The 14506-nt window shown below is 36.1% G+C and overlaps 1 protein-coding gene across 1 annotated transcript; it reads right to left on the reverse strand.

The window, feature by feature from the left end:
• Window positions 1–7371: 7371 nt before the first annotated feature.
• LOC111872514 (syntaxin-7) lies at window positions 7372–13952 on the reverse strand. The gene is made up of 5 exons (XM_033754720.1): window positions 13411–13952; window positions 13118–13283; window positions 10383–10659; window positions 9241–9323; window positions 7372–7582 (listed from the first exon to the last, which is right to left on the reverse strand). The coding sequence occupies exons 1-5, from the start codon at window positions 13629–13631 to the stop codon at window positions 7487–7489; spliced, it is 843 nt and encodes a 280-aa protein (XP_033610611.1). The 5' UTR covers window positions 13632–13952; the 3' UTR covers window positions 7372–7486.
• Between the last annotated feature and the right edge of the window lie 554 nt (window positions 13953–14506).

Below are 14506 nucleotides of genomic sequence, written 5' to 3' on the forward strand. Positions count from 1 at the left end.
TTCAAGTCCCGATGAGGTCATTGGATTTTCTTCAATTGACCTAATCCTTCCCGCCACACTATGGCCCTGGGGTCGACTCAGCCTCTAACAGAAATGAGTACCAGGAATATTTTTAAGATTACTTTTACATGGTAAATACAAAAACATGTTATCTGTAAACAAACCAGATTTGAGCTTCAAGCACATAAATTTAATTATTGCTTGTTTCTTTTTGGCTGAGACACTGTAAGTGCAGACACTCTTGCAGTTGACCAATGCATCAATCTTCAAGGCAGTCATCTGATGGGAAAATGATCCTCCCTTGCACTCATTTCCAACAGATCTTGCTACCACAGGATGATACATGTACAATGATGTAGCTACTCTGTACAGTTAGACCCAACAGGCAAAAAACTTTATTGTAGATTCTAAAGGGTTCTGATGATGGTGTGTAACACTCAGAATTATTGGGTTTTCAGACTTTGAGGCTAGCTCTTTCAAAGGGGCCCAATAGTGTGTCTCCCCCCCCCCACACATCTGAGGACTGAAACAGACCCAGTTTCTGAAACATTGTGCTTTCTAGTTTTTAGAATTCTGGACAATGGATGAAGTCCAAAAACCAATAATTCTGAAAAACTATTGTCCAACTAACTGAATACCTATTACCCATTCTGTCTCCTTTGTTAACATAATCTATGTGCTGCAGTCTTCAACAGTGACGGGGTTTGGAATTTCCCATGTTCATCGCTAAAGTTGCTACCTCCCATTCTTTTTGTTCACAGCAAAAGATCATTTCATTCTTTTATGTATGCCATGCACATATTTACTCAAGAATCATAAACATAATGCAAGCATAAAAATGATACGTCTGTATTCTGTTTGTTAACAGAAGAAAGAAAATGAGGGGGAAGGTTGCACTTACTTTGTCTATGCCAGTTCATGCTTGGAATTGTGGTAGCAAAAATGCACCATCATCATCTTCCACATTAAACCTCTTTCTCTGTTTAGCTGTTATTTGAGGCAGACTTGAAGATTTAAATTTAATACTTATATTGTGAAGAGCAGAAGGATTTGGGGGGAGGGGGAAAAAAGTTTGAAAGTCTTGGATATTACACAAACTTGCAAACCCAAAACTGAATCATCGGTAGAAGATATATTTCATTCTTACGTGATTTTGATAATTTGTTTTGTTAGGCTTCTGGTATGTCTTCAACTTGAAATGTGAACGGTGTTTAATCAAATGAACCAGTTTATTTGATATATCCAAAGAAAGCATGACAACTCTTCTCCGAACATGGCTGAATAATCTTTAATTTTGGACGGTAAATTTTTGTCCAGAGTTGCATTAGTTTATTTCTCTTCAAGATCAGCAAAATGAACTGGTAACATGTATACGTTATTTGAAATCCATAATTTCAATTTAATCTAGAATTTTTTTTTATATACATCAATGATATTTGAACTCTGTCCTTGCAGAGAAACAATCCCATTATCAATCCAAACATGTATAAAATGTCAAATATGTCATTTGATCTGATCTCAGTTCTCATCTTTGCTGAATAACATTTCAAATTCAGCTTTATCTGTTTGCAGAAAAATTCATACAGTTCTTCATATAGTGTTATACATACTTTAATACTTTCCTCTTTGACAACTATGTGGCCCCTGTCAGATGTTACTACTGTTCATACAGCATCTGTACACATAATGTGAACTCTGCAGATCAGCATATTTCATGTTACCATGTACTATGAAAGACAGTAGAGTGGCCAAAGTGTTCCTTTGTCTCCTGCAATGTGTTACTTTCATCTCTTTCATAACCTACTCTAAATGAACAGAAGCTCACAGACAACATTTCTTTACCATAGAACTATCAGACAATAAGTCCCATGCTGATTATGACTCCTCTGTTGAATACAATATAAAACATCACTTCCACAACACCAAAACAAATATAAAAGAAAGACCCAGGAATGTTGACTGGAATGGAAAATGAAAAACTACAGATTCATTCAAACTCCCACCACTGTAGGTGATGAATACACAACTTGACTGTGCAGTGGGTGTTTCAAAACGAATATAATGAGGGAAGCAAGATTCCTGTGCATTCAGTGTGGAGTTAGTTACTCTGAATTCTGAAGGCAGCTACACATAGTATCACAACAGCAGAGTCTACTAAAAGTAATGTAAAATTTTGATTTATCTTTTTCAGTACATGTAGATGGCAATAAATATTTTATACAATGAAGCTGAAGAAATTCATGATATCTGATTGACATTCTTTGAGATAGGGATTTACAAATTGCACCTGCAACAGCTGTCCTCAAATTACAAATTCTGGTGAGTCAAACTGAAATACAAGTTTGGGAGTTGATATATTTCTTGATATAATAATTTTAAAATATTAGTATTTATACATACNGTTGTTAAGTGATTATAATGTTGGTTAGTATCAGTTCAGTATGATCATACTTTACATGAAACTCAAATCAAGAAAGTTGGTCCATCACATAAAATATAGATAACATTAAGATTTACAAATTTTATTTACATATATATGTAAATATGATGTATATTTAATGAAACACAGTGATGAATAATTTCTTACTCTTTGCACATTGGTATCTGTAGTATGGCAAGTTTTGCAACAGTACATTTGTTTCTGCAGTGAAGGGATAGTGAAGCCTCACAAATCTTCACTGACTGTTATGAGGGAAAGAGGATGGTCTGGATTAGGAAATGAAAATCAAAAAAGGCCAATAAAATCATATTATTAAAACTACCATACTTGAACATTTAACCGTCATTTTTAGTCATATTTTATGATATCCAAACATAATTCAAAAGGCTTTACGCTTATTTGATGTGTAGGTCTTTCCACAGCAACCTACAGTTTTGTGGCACAAATGCCAACACTACTTGAACACTTATACATAAGGGCCTACCACTTGTACACTGCTCTTTCCAGATTTTTATTTGATGGCAGCTGTATAGTTTTTGACCTGGCATTTCATTATGGAATAAAATTTAAATTGGAAATTTCTTAATCTTTTACATTTTATCTCGTGTCACATGCAGTCTGTTTCTGAGTGCTAGTCTCTTCAGTGATCCTTATTCAAACATTAGCATCTGATGGAATTTTATCCATAATACTCAAAGTAACATGTTTCTGTTTCACTTCGCTTTTATTAGATACCAGTGTTCACACTTAACACACTTTTAGGGCACAAAAAAAAATAATTTCAGGATGATGCTGAGTGATATTTACAGTATGGATGTCAACAAACAATTGGGCGAACGTGATCATGTGGTATCAAGCTATGACTGATTGAATTGTGTTATTATCAGCACTGACAATTCAGATTAGCAAAGCTGTATTGTATATCAAGGCCAGTGAAGATTACACTCTTCTGTGACTTGACTCCATATAATTTAGTATGTAGGTACCAATGTTTTGGAAGAATTGGCTGCCTTAATCTTCAGAGCAGTAGAATGTATACTTCTGTGCTGCAGATTCAGGCAGGAGGTTCTTCCAAAACATTGGTACTTACCTACAAAAAGACTCGGTCTTTATACTCACTGTTGTGAGAAACTCAGATCTCTTAAGGCCAATGATTTGTATAAGAAAGCTTTTGAAAAATGTGTACTAAATTGGTATATCCATTTCCACACATTACTTTAGGCAGTTTTTGTACTTCTTTGTAGAATGTAATACAGTGGGGCCTGCTTAAGAGGTTCACGTTTAATATGATTTTCCATATAAGATCTCTAAATTGTTCGGTCTAAAAGAATTTCTCATAAGATGCAGTGTAGTTTTATTTAACCTGCATAATGTGTTCTGTGCATAAGAAAATTTTCCATATAAGAACCAGCATTTTTGTTACAAAACTAACATTTTCCAAACTTAATGTTTTTGGCAGTTTTATAACAAGTTGATTCATTGGCTATGGACAGCTTGGTTTCTGCTGGCTAGAACTTGTGTGAATCTGTATCAAAGTGTAAATTTATGGTCATCCATATGTGATGGCTTCTTCCACTTCCAGGCAGCAGAACTACCTTCCATTTTTATTTGCTATAAAGAATGAGCAATACAGCAGCTGCAACAATGGGAACTATATATTGATTGTTAACAAAGGAAAACTGGGTATAATCAGGAAAGTGCATGTCTTTCAAATATGGAATATGTACATACATAAGCTGTGTTAAGTGAAACGTTTTAGTTAACTATTGAAAGATGTCCGATTCTTCAACAATAGATCAGGGTATGTGCCTAACATTATAATTACTGTTTACCTTTCAATAAATAGGAATTATATAATGATTTGAATGGTATTTTAATGCATTTAACAATTAATATGTACCATGTAACTGCAACAGAACAAGTATGATTAGAATTTTGTTATAGCAACAATATAATTGGCACCATCAGTTTCTTAACCTTACATATATATAAAAACCTTGCGTAAAATAAGATCTCTTTGCTAGCACTTTCACTATTACAAGTGATTCCTAACTAGCCATGACTTTATACATTTTTGCACCAACTGTACTTGCAGTTTTGTTTTGCAAACACATTTAGAGCATACATTCCATAAAGATAACTTTATAAACAATCTCCTCGGCTTCTTCCCTGTCTAGGAGAAGAAAGTCTACATTTCAGATTATGCAGACTACTGTGTGCAGATTTTTAAAATGTCTAATTAGAAAATGTACTTGATCTTGAGACAGAAGTGCTTTGCATGTGTGCACACAGCCAATCTAAACTGAAAAAAAAAAGTATTCCTGTAAGAGGCTGTGGTGGCCCATAGCATTGTGACATGTTGAGGTTCCCACATTTTCTAGACAATTAGCTTATAGATGGCAGCAAGGTTGTCAGCCCTGCATGTTGGCCGTCCTTTACCCCCAGGAATATTCCTGGACCCCTCCAAATGTTACACAGTTGGAGCAGGAAAAGATGATTTTAGAATTGCATTTAACTAGCCTGACAACTTAAAGACTGAATAACCTCAACATTTTAGCCAATGAGAAATATCCATTGTATGACATCATCTGCAATTTTTTGTCCAGTAGTGTGTTTCATGGTTAGTGAATAGGAACTCTAGCTTGAATACATTTCTGTGTAGTTGCAATTTGTCAAGTGGTGAAACAGGAAGCTCTAGACTGACTTCAACATCATTCACTGTTTTGAAAAACAAGGATGATTGGCTGTTCTGTGTGATTGAAGTTAACTGGCACAAACAAATGCATAATGCAGAGGATGAAGATTTGGAATCCATGCTGTTTAAGTGGTTTTGGCAGGATTAATTAATTACGATACCAGTTGATGGATAAATGACGAGACAAAAGCCAACCATTCTGCAGCACACTCAAAGACTGAGAACTTTCTGTCTTTTGAAGGAAAGCCTTGCCATTTCAAAACAAAAAAAAAAAGGCATATGTATGCACAAAATGTGTGGTAACTCTATTGTGTTTAGAACTAGCACATAACATTATGTATATATGTATAAGTTGTTCTGAGGTTGAGCACCATGGGCATGCACCAAAGAGCCGGTGTTTGCTTGTAAAAAAGCAACTTCAAATAAGCAACTGGTTGCAAGTACAAGAGGTTATGTAAGTACAAAAATATCTTTATAACATCTACGTTCAGATAATGCTAAATACAATCAGAATGTTGAATTATACTTCATTATTTTCATATATCTGTGATAACCACTTCGAAAAAAAAAATAGATATTGCCATACCATGTTTATTATTTTAAATTTTAGTGCCATATTGTTATACAGTGGATTCACATCATGTGCATATTTCATTTGCATGAATTCAACAATTTGTGCTTGGAAAATTTAAAAACAAAAGGTATCCAGGATGAATGGTGAGCGTTTATGTTTACTGTCCTTGTTTATTCTTTTGTTGTTCCATCTCTGTCTCTAGTTTTATGTAATTTAAAATAAAATTACTGTACATTTTACCTTTATATATATTTTTTATTATATACATTATACACACACACACACACACATTACAAGGTATAGACAAAAGCATGTATTTTATAAGAGATTTAAGGGATTTTCAAGGGTAATTCTGATTATGTGATTTTTGGGTTTATGTGCCAGCTTTAGAATGTAACCCTGACATGAGATGACTCCACTGTATACCTAATTAGAAACTAGACTTGAATATTATGTATTTATATTATTTTTAGACATTATGAGTACATGCTAGATGAAGCATTTTTATGAATTTTATAAATTATTGTTAAATCAGGGTTTCACTGTATTAGGAATATTTGTATTTGGGGCTAAAATGAGTTTTTTTAACATACTTGTTCAAGATGTTTTCCCATATAAGATGATATTTCTGGTTCCTTGGAAAACTTCTTTAAAGAGTGTTCCACTATGTTGCTTTATATCTTTATATTTAAATATATTATTCCAGCAGACCTGTCTTAAATATCTCAGTTTGCCACTTAGTAATTGTGTACAGTCTGTGAAATGAAAAAAGAAAGGCTGGCATAATGAACATAATAATAACAGTACAAGCACATCCTATATATAACCATAGGGCCGGCACGTAGCTCAAGCGGTTAGTCACTGGCTTCCCACTGCGGCGGCCCAGGTTCAATCCTGGGTCTGGTCAAGTGGGATCTGTGGACAAAGTGGCGTTGGGGCAGGTTTTCTCTGAGTACTTCGGTTTCCCCTGTCAATCTTCATTCCACCAAATTCTCCATCATCATAATCACCCAAGGCAGGTACAATAGGCCCATCAGTGGCCACCGTGCCGAGTGGACCCAGTTGGATTCCACCCCCCACTAAGCGAATTAAAAAATACATATAACCATTCTTTTTATACAAATGTTGGCAGTGATAACCACATGATAACCTTTGCTCAAATTAGCATTTTGGGTAGGTTGACATAGGCTAGAGGGGGCTGGAGGGAAATATAACAATAAGCAGAAAGCTGACTCCTCAAGCACCTTCATCTCCACCAACCATGAGACTTCTATCCTTGACGTCAGTACTGTGCCTGGAGCTTGTCTACATGTCCACCATACCTCTTCAGGGTGTACTGCTTAGGCATGGGAACAACTTTACCAGAAGAAAATCTCTGAAACTTGAGTCTATGATGTTCAGTCAAGAAAGATTACATAAACACAATCCATCTTCGGGCATTGAACACGTTAATTTTCGAATTGTGGAATCTGAAAAATTGATTGTAGTTGAAGCCCACTTAACATAAGCTAAGGAACTGAAATTAGTAGACACCAATCCATATCAAAATCTCAACTGTTAACATTCCTCTAAATATTAACCAACATTCATATCTCTGTCAAATGAAACAAAAGTCTCATAGGATGTAAAGCTCACAAGCAAGGTACATAAACATCATCTGAATAAGGTATAGCCATTGTATGTTATATTGAAAGAAAATACATATTCCAAGAAAATTCTGTCATTTTGAATCCATACAAAATTAATAAGATGATAATAGGCCCATCCCAACGAACTGCTACCTCTTGAGTTGTGTTACAATGATTACAGTGAGAATTATCCCAATGAGCACAGCCACAGCTATCAGGAAGCACATCTTCTTGCGGTGTGAAATCTGAAAAGAAAAAAGGAATTCATTTCAATTGCAAGGTATTAAAACATATTTGTTCTCAGGTCCTCCTGGTGTCACATAGTTACCCCTCAGAAGCAAGGGTTGTCACTGGGGTGAATGGGGTCTTGCCTTCTCATCCCAATGTTTGGCCCCTCCTCTGCTCTGTGACACATTTTCTCATCTACCTTTTTTATACAACCCAACGCTTTCCAACTTATCTCACTTCTACCCTGAAGATGGAGGCACTATGTTCCTCCAAAAAAATTGATACTTATTGGCCAGACAACATGGTGCAATAACACAGAAGATCTCAATATGAAACTTTCATTTGTACTTCAGTACTGAAAATTTGTGTTTGCAAGAACAGCCACAGTAACAATAATGGAAAGGATGTACACCATACCAAAGTACACAGAATTACCAATGGCATTCTTTGAAGCTTATTAAACATTTTTCAAAATAAAAATTTGTTAAAAGTCTCCAATATCAAATGTCAGCAAAATATGTGGAATATGTGTATAAACAGCATATTTAAGTGAAAGTCTTCCATATTCAATTTTATGAAAATCTGTCCAAAGATTTAGTCACTGATACTAGGTTACACCCAGTCAGACATGACTTCCACATAAGGCATTATTTTTAATTTTGTAAAGAAAGCCTAAAAATGAGTCTGGCTGAAGACTGTCTTTGCTGATGGTAACAAATATCTGGGTGACATAACAGCAGGGCATTGTTTGCATAGTGAGTCCTCAGGGACTGGACCTGCTGTGTACAATATGCTACACTGTTTTCAATTACTTACATACTGATAAATCTGTGAGGTATATTTTGCTATCAGTGAACATAAAAACTGAATTTTCAATGACACATAATCCTATTTTGCTTCTATCATGAAACCATGCCTTTTGGACAAGTGTTCATTTTTCTGCTGCTTTATGGTAATTATCTCAGAATCTGGTACAACTAAAGAAAAGAATACATTAAAAAAACTTTTGTAGTAGACTGAAATTTTACATTCTGGCATTAATAGGATTTATTGTTTCCTACTGTTTTTCATAAGATCTGAGTGGGAGGATTACATTCATTCTCATGTGATTAGATTGTGGTCTTCTGGGTTATGATGCTGTGTCATCTCATAGGTAGTTACAAACATGCTGGAGGCAGCAAGTTCTTCCATAACACAGGTAACCAAGTACAGGGCTACTATAAATGATTCTTTCATTTTCAAAACACTATATTTTCCAAAGCATTACACGTACGAATATGATTGATATATAAAAAGAACTGTAAACTCGCCAAGTTTTCTTCACACTCTACAAATGTTCTATGTGNTGTGGTCAGAGTCAATGTCTGCCCCAGGAAGCGTCTTCACATCCTTCACACTGTTTCTGAATCGATGTTTCACAAGGATGTAGTCCAGCTGATGCCTCTTCCAATCCCCAGGTGCCTTCCATGTGTAAATTCTTCTCTTTGGCTTCTTGAACCAAGTGTTGGTAACAATCAATCAAAATATAGCGCTTTAAAAACGAATGAATCATTGATAGTAGCCCTGTATTACAAACCTATATTGTGTCATAATAACCCAGAAAGGCACAATTTGGACATTGTCAGTTTTCACAAGAAACAACTGGCTGAAGCAGCCTGTTGGAAAGTGGCATTACCTGGTACTCTGATGCTTTCTGCAGTTCTTGGTGACCAAGTTCTACATTCCCATGCACATTCTCAATGTTGTTCTCAATGGAGTCTATAACAAAGACAATTCTCCTACAGTACATCCCTTGTTTGTGTCATGCTGGTAGTTTCTGACATGGAAAGATAGTATGGTTTGAAATTTTCACATACAAATACTGAGGTCTGTGGCAATGGACCATAATGGTCTAAGTGTAAGTTGATTTTGGAACTAAGGCTGGCAATGCAAGTTTCTTTCTCTCACTTCTAACAAAGGAAAAAATTTTAATATGAAGAGTACACATACCAGGCCCCCTTTGTGGTTTTCCACCTTAAACTGTAGGCCACCCTCACCATTACCATTCTATCAGAATCTGCCTCATAGGTGTCCCTTTCTAACAACTAGGTTCCTCGTGAAGGCAAAGAGACACCAGAAAGGTTAAGAGGAACATAACTGTATGTATTAGCCTTGAAACAATCAAACAGTACATGATTTACTGTTGAACAAAATATGCTAAAGGGATAAAAGACCAGTCCCTAAAAACTAGAGGTATGAAACTATTTACATGTCATAACAAATGTTTAGTAGGCAAACAAATCTGTGACACTTCACACAAGTCTGTCAGTGTAGTTTATTCTTTTATGGATGATTTAAATACTGTATGACCTGCAGAGGCCATTTAGAATTGAATAGATGGGGAAGAAAACAGTTGTGGCTTGTTTTGCAAATTTCCTCTGGATGGACAGAAACCTCACAACTGATTCTTTAAAATTAGGTTCCAAACAGGCAGCTCATTAATATGATCTGTTCAGTCTGGAGATGCCTTAATGGATAAGAAAAAGTTCCTGAAATTTGGGTTATACATGTAAACTGTATTAAGTTCATTGAGATCAGCTCCACTTACTAATAATGTCACCCTGATCATGTACCATGGCTCCTAAGTCCCTCATGATTAAGTTCCTGAAATTTGGGTTATACATGTAAACTGTATTAAGTTCATTGAGATCAGCTCCACTTACTAATAATGTCACCCTGATCATGTACCATGGCTCCTAAGTCCCTCATGATTAAGTTCCTGAAATTTGGGTTATACATGTAAACTGTATTAAGTTCATTGAGATCAGCTCCACTTACTAATAATGTCACCCTGATCATGTACCATGGCTCCTAAGTCCCTCATGATTTCATTTACATCCAGAATGTTGCTCTCAATCTGTCGTATCCTCTGTTCACGTTCCAACAGCATTTCTTGTTCAAATTCAATTTCCCTCTGCAGAGACTTCTGAGCTGCAATTTTCTCTGCCTCTTCAGTGAGTCTTTGTTCTTCATCAGCATCTTCATCACAGTATTCACTTGTCACTTCCAGTGTCTGCCTTGACAGCAAATGCATTTTCATCTTCTCCGCAACTTGCTGTGAAAGAGCAGTCAAAACAAAACTTCAGTGTAACCAAGCTTGGAAAATATTTTCGTTTGTCTCTATAATTTCCTTCCTGTGATTTGTTCCAAGGCTTATGGAAATTATGCATGTTATGATGCTTATGGGGGCACGCAGTAGCGTAGTTGGTTGAGACACTATGCTACAAGCTGGAAGTTCAAGGGTTCGAGTCCCAATGAGGTGGATTTTTTTCAGTTTACCTAATCCTTCCAGCGGTACTATGGCCTTGGCATCGACTCAACTCTAACAGAAATGAGTAAAATCTTCCTGGGGGGGGGGGGGTTAAGGGNAGCTGACAACCTTTCCACCATCTGTGAGCTGACTGTCTAGATGATGTGGGACCCTCAACATCTCGCAACCCTATGGGCCTCCATGGCCTGTTACAGGGATAGCTTTACCTATGATGCTTATGAATGGCAAACTGAAAGTGTGGCCCATTATAACCCTCTGTGTTCAGTTTGCTTTAGTGTATGTTGTCTCACAGTGTAAAAATGGAACATGCTGGCATCCACATACCAGACTATATGGGATCAACCCAGAAAGACACAATATTAATCTTCACTGTTGTGAAAACTTGAAATCCTATATTATCATGTCAGTTATGGGAAATTTGCTTCAGTGATACATTTATCACAGAATTCCACACATGGGAAGGAAAGGAACAAACCATATGCTACAATGTAAAAGTTCACATTGATTGCTAGCTCTATGTGAAATTCTGTAACTCTCAGGAAGTTTGCCTCTAATATCATATGCTAATCTGTATCAATATTCCATTACATTATACCAAGAAATATTTTTTTCTTATCAGGCACTGTTTCATATTGTGACAAGTGGTGAGTCTTATCTTTACTGTTCTTAAATAAGCAAAGTACCAACTCCTTCACACACTTTTCACAAACCAACTCATGGAGCCAAATCCTTCTTGAGAAGCCAACAATCAGTTACCCAATGGAATTCCTGCCTTTTATGGAACCCAAATGATCACTACCATATTCATAAGAGCTCCTCTTCACAGACAGATGATTCCAATGAGTATCATCCAATATCACTGCTTTTAAGATCGACTTGAATATTATCTTCCCGCCTATACCTAGGTCTTCCATTTCTTCCCTTCAGGTTTTCTGATAAAATATTGTGTTTCCCATCTCTTATATATATGATACACACCTTCCCTATTTAACCCACCCTGATTTGATTATTTTAGCAGTATTCAGTATAGAGTACAAATCCTCCTCATTATACAACTTTCTGCAACCTCCTGTCATATTCTCCTCAGACCTCTCAATCTGCACAGATTATATGTGAGCCTGCTCCAAACTGCTTCACTACCCAGCAGGATAGATGCAAACTCACAAATCTTTCTGCAAGACCCACATTATCAACAAGCCCAGAGACCAACAAATAAGAAACAAAAACCAACCAGATCATAACAGATGCCAGAAATGGTCCCTGCTGTAATGCAGACATTACTTTCACATCTACGTGTATATAATGTTAACACTCATGCACTAAAGTTTCCCTTTGGAAACATGGCAAACTTGGAACTTGAAACCTGTAATATTAAACCCCATATCCTGTGCAAAACACCAAAGGGACTGCCAAGGAATGTACAAACACAGCATTGATTTAATCTAATTTCTCTTCATGTGTTTAGACTGTTCTTTTTTCATACAATACTGACCACACATCATTAGATATTTATGATAGTATTGTTTTTTACATTTTACACTGTAACTTTCTGATATTGATGGCAGAATCTTCTAATTCTACATGTGAGTATTGCACGTAACACTCATTTCAATATGGTCTCATGTTGCATTTCAACACAAGAACTAATGCCACTGACTGAAAGCTTGCTGCTGCAGCAGAGGTTTAGGATTACAGTCAACAGACTCATAATGCAGAAGTTCACTCCAGTGTAGCTGTTCAAAGCTGTACTGGGATGTACACAGGCTTGTCAACTACACCACAAGTCTGAGCACACACGATGGGAATTGACACAATTAGTGCCTCTCCTGCTAAACAGACCAAATTATTTGAAGAAGCTCCTCAGATGATCTTCTTTAATATGAGAGATCTAGTTTCATATGTATATTTAAAAGCTAAGTTACCTAGCCAGTGACATATACTGGTATTGCCTTTATTCACTTTTGTGTACAGGATTGCTAAACATAACCAGTATGTCACACATGATACCATCTGAACAGAACAATTAAAATGGGAAATTAATGATCATTACTTGATCTCACTGACATCCACCACCCCTTATAACTATTACTTATTTTGAATGTTGATGCATGTCACTATTATAGAGTGAATAAATAAATAAATAATAAGATATGAAAAATTGTTCAATTAAAGTGAATTGTATTGTTTATATTATCTTTGTTTATATATCAAACTTTAATTAAAATACTTAAGTATTTTCTACCTTCTGAAGCCTGCTGTAACATTGTACTGCATCTTTGAAGTCACCTGTAAGTTTCTCAGCTTGAAGTTTCTGCTGCTTGTCACCCTTTCTAACAACAACAGTCAACCGCTGAAGATCTTTTGCTGTCTGAGACACAATCTGGTTACAGCTCAGCTGTGTTACATGACTTTAGACAAATAAAACAATACACTTATTAGAATGTAACTATAGTAGTGTAATCCTAATGGCAACTGCATGCAAAAATTTTGAATGCTATATAGAAATTTTATTCAGTGAACAAGCAAGGATCTTACACTTTATCTCTCAATCCTTGGTTGTCTTTATCCGTTCCTATACTTTTAAGCGCCTGTTCCAAATTCTTCCAGCTTCTAATTACAGTGTTTATGTTCGTTGTAATGTTTTCACTTAAATTGTATAGCTCTGTGGGACTAAACTGCAGTCCAACATAACCAACATTTGGGACACTGTTTCCAGTGGCCCCGTAATTCTTCTGCCGTTCAAATCCTCCTGACATTTTCGTCGGGACTACTAAGTACAGTGATTTAAAAATCTCTATAACTTCGTCAAGATTCTCTTCAACACAAACTTATGCTAATAAATCTACTCCTTTCAAACAGTTTACTCATACGAATCTTCAGCTTTCTTTCGAACCCTATCTACATCATTTGACGGTAAACTAAGCAAGTATAACATTTAAACGAACAAATTAGTCATGAATGGAATTGTGACAACGCACTGTTGTTACGTCTCCTAACATCAGTGACTACGAATTGTAACCTCCTTCTACCATTTTGTATGAGATGACTTGACAGCCATCTGACGAGAAGTTTGTAATTCATATTTATTTTTTTAGTATCTTACGCACAATAGTGATGATAATGATCATAATGATCCTATGTAAGATTTGAGATTTTCACGGCGGTGACTACGAAGGAAGCAGTCTTCTGGGATGTGGCACCGTGTAGATGTGGTGTTAACCGACGTTTCGAGGAACGTATCGCCTCCATCTTCAGGGTAGAAGGAAAAATAAGATTTTGCGGATTTTCTTATTTTTTCTTCTACCCTGAAGATGGAGGCGATTCGTTCCTCCGAAACGTCGGTTAACACCACATGTACTCGGTGCCACATCCCAGAAGACTGCTTTCTTCAATAATGATCCTATTTCCTGACGTGCGTCTGTTCAAAACAGCGTTGGCATTGCAATATGACGAAAGTTTGTATGCATTAACTTTCACATTCTTTTAGACCAAAATTAATTCATTTTTAAAATGTTTTAAAGTGGCTGGTGTATACAATTGGAACTTTAAATATTTAAATATTCTGCACATATACTTTGACTTTAGTAGCGGAAGTTCTCGAACAATCCCGATAACTTCACGAGAACATCTG

This window comes from Cryptotermes secundus, unplaced genomic scaffold (assembly GCF_002891405.2).
Source record: "Cryptotermes secundus unplaced genomic scaffold, Csec_1.0 scaffold537, whole genome shotgun sequence".
Lineage (NCBI taxonomy): Eukaryota > Metazoa > Arthropoda > Insecta > Blattodea > Kalotermitidae > Cryptotermes > Cryptotermes secundus.

Excerpts from the sequence above, each read along its gene's own strand:
- LOC111872514 (XM_033754720.1), bottom strand. The coding sequence starts at position 13,631 with ATGTCAGGAGGATTTGAACGGCAGAAGAATTACGGGGCCACTGGAAAC. Across the intron at positions 9,324-10,382 it reads TGATCAGGGTGACATTATTA|ACTCCATTGAGAACAACATT; the intron begins GTAAGTGGAGCT and ends TCTTTGTTATAG. Across the intron at positions 7,583-9,240 it reads AGAAAGCATCAGAGTACCAG|ATTTCACACCGCAAGAAGAT; the intron begins GTAATGCCACTT and ends TTTTCTTTTCAG.